The 4,822-nt window shown below is 51.8% G+C and overlaps 1 protein-coding gene across 1 annotated transcript; it reads left to right on the forward strand.

Moving 5' to 3' along the window:
* Positions 1 to 827: 827 nt before the first annotated feature.
* On the forward strand, positions 828 to 3,623 carry LOC136451754 (beta-1,2-xylosyltransferase XYXT1-like). Its single transcript, XM_066452444.1, has 4 exons — positions 828 to 1,174; positions 1,567 to 1,659; positions 1,782 to 1,922; positions 2,177 to 3,623. The coding sequence occupies exons 1-4, from the start codon at positions 1,030 to 1,032 to the stop codon at positions 3,415 to 3,417; spliced, it is 1,620 nt and encodes a 539-aa protein (XP_066308541.1). The 5' UTR covers positions 828 to 1,029; the 3' UTR covers positions 3,418 to 3,623.
* Positions 3,624 to 4,822: the final 1,199 nt, after the last annotated feature.

Here is a 4,822-nt window from a genome sequence, read left to right on the forward strand (position 1 = left end):
AACCGATCCTAAAGACGTGCTGCCGGCGACGGGATGTGCCCCACCAAGCTCACCGTCGCGTCTGCAGGGTTCCACCGTTCCACTGCAGCACCACCGACGTCTTCTACACCGTTACAGCGGCGTCTACCCGCTGCGGTGCTACTGTCCCAGGCGAGTGGAGAAGCCCTAAAGGTAGAGATCGTCCCCGGATCTACGGGTTACACAAAGGTACACATTCGATTCTAACACCCTACACCAACTCCCTGCCCCAATCATACACACACAATCACAGCTCACACAAAAATGTTCAAAACCCTTGTGCCAAACCTCCTCCAAACTAGTAAAAACGCATCATATTCCAAATCCCCAGTATAATAAGCTCAATCCAGAACCTTTATTGCAACTACTGACTATAATACTTGTAATTATACGTCTAAGGGCCTTTTTTACCACATGCAGCTATAATAAATATCTGCTAAAAATTAACCGATGTCTTGTTTGAATTCTTAGGTAATGTCTTACTTATATTATCCAGCTAACAATTAATTAACTATTAGTTATTTTCCTAGCTATCGCAGCTAATAGTTAGTCGGTGGATCCAAACGGGTCTAATAATAAATAAATAAATATGAGCATATAGGCCTTATTTGTTTCGCACGTTGTTTCTGCTGATTTGTTGTGAGAGAAAAACACTATTTAGATTAAAAAATAAGTTGAAAAGTACGAATTATAATAGAAGCAAACAGGACCATAGTTTATAAACGTAGCCATCACGAGGGAGAGTCGGTGTTTGGCTTGGTCTTCCCTTCGGGCCAGCAGCCATAGCAAGCCCATAAAAGCTCATCACGCATCACCGAGAACTGGTCCATTGAAGAGTTCTCGGAAGGTTCACCCTCCCATGTCAGCGTAGTTGGTGACTTGGTGTGCGTGTGTGTGTGTTCCAGGGCGACCTGCACACGCGGCGGCGAGGCCTCCATATTTATCACAGCGCAGGGGGGAAGCCGGCAAAGCTGAAAGGGGTTCACGCGCTCTCGCCGGAGACGACGAAAGATGGGCGGCGACCCGGGGAAGGTCATCAAGAACATGAAGGGCGCGGCGCAGAAGTACCTCGGCGTTGGCTTCCTGCTCGGCTTCTTCCTCGTGCTCCTCACCTACTTCACCGTCTCCGAGCAGTTCGCGATCACGGCGCCCAACGGTGAGTCAGTTCTTCTTTTTGCTTGGTCCTCGAATTGCCCTGGCATGGGTTTCGTATAATTCAGCAGAAAAGTTTAGTCCTTGCTGTTTCTGAATTCTTGTTGACCGATTCAGTCCATGAACTTTGCCACCTTGCAAGTGGTTCATTTGAATCCTGTTTTACTCATAATCATTGTTCATATCATAGCTCCTCTGAATTCTGATTCAAGAGAACCAAAACTGCATTTTTTTTATTTTTTCAAAAGAAATTCTTCAGTATTAGCAACTCTGCAACACATGTGATGCAAAAATACATAGCAGGCTCATTAAACCACCATTCAAATTTAAACAACTTATTTCCTGCTCCCCAACTCTTCCTTCTGAAACTGATGGGAATTGAGCTGACGTCCGCAGCTGTTCGGAGGGCATCGCCGGGGCACGCGCACCCTTCGTCGTCGCCGATCACCCCGGCCGTTGAAGAGAAGAGGCAGCAGGCCCCCGTCATAGGTAAAATCAGCCTGTACCCCTTCCTTCCTCTCACCGAATAATCAAGCCTCGTTAATTTTATGAATTCAGCAAAATTTGACATTTTTTAAATACCATGTTTGTGTTTCTCTTGCCATGTGCAGAGGAGAAGCCACCCAAGACAGTGCCTGCACCAGAAGAGAAACCTCCAAAGGCAGAGCACGAGGCCCAAGAGAATCCCCCACGCGTTGAAGTTGAAGAACCCCACGCTGAAACAGAGATGGACCAGCAGAAGCCTCTCGCAGGTACTTGCAAATCCATATCCTCTTCTTTTCTTTCTCATCATCAATCAATCGTCATAAAGAAAAAAGAAAGTAGACGAGTTTGTTCTGTATCCTTTGCGATCAGTCTCAACCTCGTTGTTGTCACGGCTACTTTTTTAGAAACCGAAAGTGGCCGTGCAGAGCAGAGACGTGCTGGTTTCAGATTCTTTGGTGTCTGAAAGCATCGAATCATTACCAGAAAGCATCTAACGATGCCCATTCATGCATCCATGCAGATGATGATGATGGTAGGAGGAGCAGTAGTATCGTCGGCGGCGATGGCATCGCCACGGAGAGTGCTCCGGCGAAGAAGCCGGCGTGCGACATCCAGGGCCCGTGGGCGTCCGACGTGTGCGACATCGACGGCGACGTGCGGATCCACGGCTCCGCGGGCACCGTCCTGATCGCGCCGTCCATCGAGAGCGGCGGCAGCAACCCGAACCCGCAGGAGTGGCGCATCCGCCCTTACTCCCGGAAGCACCAGGCCGGGATCAAGGAGGTGACGGTGCGCGAGCTGGCGTCGGCCGCCGACGCGCCGGCGTGCGACGTGCGTTCCCCCGTGCCGGCGCTGGTGCTGGCCATGGGCGGGCTGACGGGCAACTACTGGCACGACTTCAGCGACATCATGATCCCGCTCTACCTCCAGGCGGCGCGGTTCAAGGGCGAGGTGCAGCTCGTCGTGGAGAACATCCAGCCGTGGTACGTCGGCAAGTACCGGACCATCCTGGGTCGCCTGTCGCGGCACGACGTCGTGGACATGGACCGGGACGACCGCGTGCGGTGCTTCCCGGGCGCCGTGGTCGGGATCCGCATGCACAAGGAGTTCAGCATCGACCCGGAGCGGGATCCGCGGGGCCACTCCATGCCGGAGTTCACCGCGTTCCTCCGCGAGACGTTCTCGCTCCCGCGCGCCGCGCCGGCGAGGCTGACGGGCGCCGACGGCGAGGAGGACGAGCGGGTTAAGCCACGGATGATGATCATCTCGCGGCGGCACCCGCGGAAGCTGGTGAACGTGGACGACGTGGTGTCCCTGGCTCGCCGCGTCGGGTTCGAGGTCGTCATCGGGGACCCGCCCTTCAACGTCGACGTCGGGGAGTTCGCCAAGGAAGTGAACGCCGTGGACGTGCTGGTGGGCGTGCACGGCGCCGGGCTGACCAACTCGCTGTTCCTCCCCACGGGCGCCGTGTTCGTCCAGATCAACCCGTACGGCAAGATGGAGCACATCGGGGAGGTGGACTTCGGCATCCCCGCCGTGGACATGGGGCTCAAGTACATCGCCTACTCCGCCGGCGTGGAGGAGAGCACGCTGGTGGACACGCTGGGGCGCGACCACCCCGCCGTCAGGGACCCGGAGTCCATCCACCGGAGCGGGTGGGGGAAGGTGGCCGAGTACTACCTGGGCAAGCAGGACATCCGGCTGGACCTCCAGCGGTTCGAGCCCGTGCTCCGCAAGGCCATGCAGCTCCTCAGGGAGTAGCTAGGCAGCGGTGTCGCAGAGAGCAGCGAGATGCAAGTACAGTTTATTTATTTATTTATTTTTCAAATGATTTTTTAGCCACTAGCTCTTAATTTTTCTTCCCTCCCTGGCCTCTGCTTAATTTATTTCTCAATTCTTTTCCATTTTTTGGTGTTCTTTTATATAAAGGGAAAAAGGGTAAATCAAAGATTCACATGCTTACTCCATTTGATTTGATTGGTTCGAGCCCGTGCTTCGCATTACATGTTTGAACAAGCAGAGACTGAATGTGTCCAAAAGAAAGGCTTTCTGGGAAAAAAAGAGCCCAGGAACGAAGATGAGCCAAACGATTGGGCCGGTAGGTGAGGGGTGGCTGTCACCTGTCAGTGACCAGCGTTGACCAAGCTGGTAGATAGATTAGGTTAGTTAGGCAGTTTACAGGTGATCGGCAATCAAGGGACAACGGCGACTCAAAGCGGGGGGTGATGGGCAGGCAGATACGTGCAAGCAAGCAATGCAACCGCCGTGTACTGACAGCCTAGCCACAGCACTGTCGCGCTGCAGTGGGGTGCATGTTGCCTAGCTAGCTTCTCCGGCCGACAATCATGTAAAAGTCGTATGAAGCGCACATTCTACCTGTAAAAGTCGTATGAAATACACATGCTCTGTATGTACACAACCATACAAACTAACTAGCACAACTATTTTCATAATTAATATTTACTTACCTACACAAGCTAACTAACACAAGAGCTAAGCATTTAGCTACTCAAGCTAACTAGCACACAAAGAGCAACAGCTACAACACTAGCACAAGGAATTAACGAGTAATGCAAGCTAGTGTATGGGATTTCAAAACGAATGGGATACATAAGTTGACACGATGATTTTTATCTCGAGATTCGGTGGTTTGTTAACAACTTAATTCCCGTTGAGGCAAACCTCCAAAGTTGTCACCGACCAATTTGCTAGTAGCAAACCAGCAAGATTGCAATCATCCCTCAAGGTGTGCTCCAATGTGAGCTCTAGCACTTGATCTGGACAGATCACTTAGCGCTCTTCACGCCTCGGCTTTACTAGAGTTGCTCTTCGCGATCTCCCGCAGGACGAGCACAACACCCATCACAATGCGATCTCACTTCAGAGCACTGCACAATCTCTGTGCATCCTATGACGAACTCCACGAGCCCCAAGCCACCTTGGAGGTGCCAACCTCCAAGAGTAACAAGCCCTCAAGCTTGCTAACCAGACCCTATCTAGTGCCACTAGATGATATCTCTATCAAGCAAACGCACTAGATCACTCCAACTCACTGCAAATCACAATCTCAACTATGCATATTGAGTGCAGGACTCTCTTAGTCACATATACATGTGGTTGGGTTCACACAAAGACCTTTCTGGAATATCACTCCGGTGCCCACGCA

Source organism: Miscanthus floridulus, chromosome 5 (genome assembly GCF_019320115.1).
Source record: "Miscanthus floridulus cultivar M001 chromosome 5, ASM1932011v1, whole genome shotgun sequence".
Lineage (NCBI taxonomy): Eukaryota > Viridiplantae > Streptophyta > Magnoliopsida > Poales > Poaceae > Miscanthus > Miscanthus floridulus.

What these genes read in the sequence shown, in the direction of transcription:
- LOC136451754 (XM_066452444.1), top strand. Translation starts at nt 1,030, where the DNA reads ATGGGCGGCGACCCGGGGAAGGTCATCAAGAACATGAAGGGCGCGGCG. An exon ending in GCAGCAGGCCCCCGTCATAG is followed by an intron (nt 1,660 to 1,781) that starts GTAAAATCAGCC and finishes TGCCATGTGCAG; the next exon opens with AGGAGAAGCCACCCAAGACA. An exon ending in CCAGCAGAAGCCTCTCGCAG is followed by an intron (nt 1,923 to 2,176) that starts GTACTTGCAAAT and finishes GCATCCATGCAG; the next exon opens with ATGATGATGATGGTAGGAGG.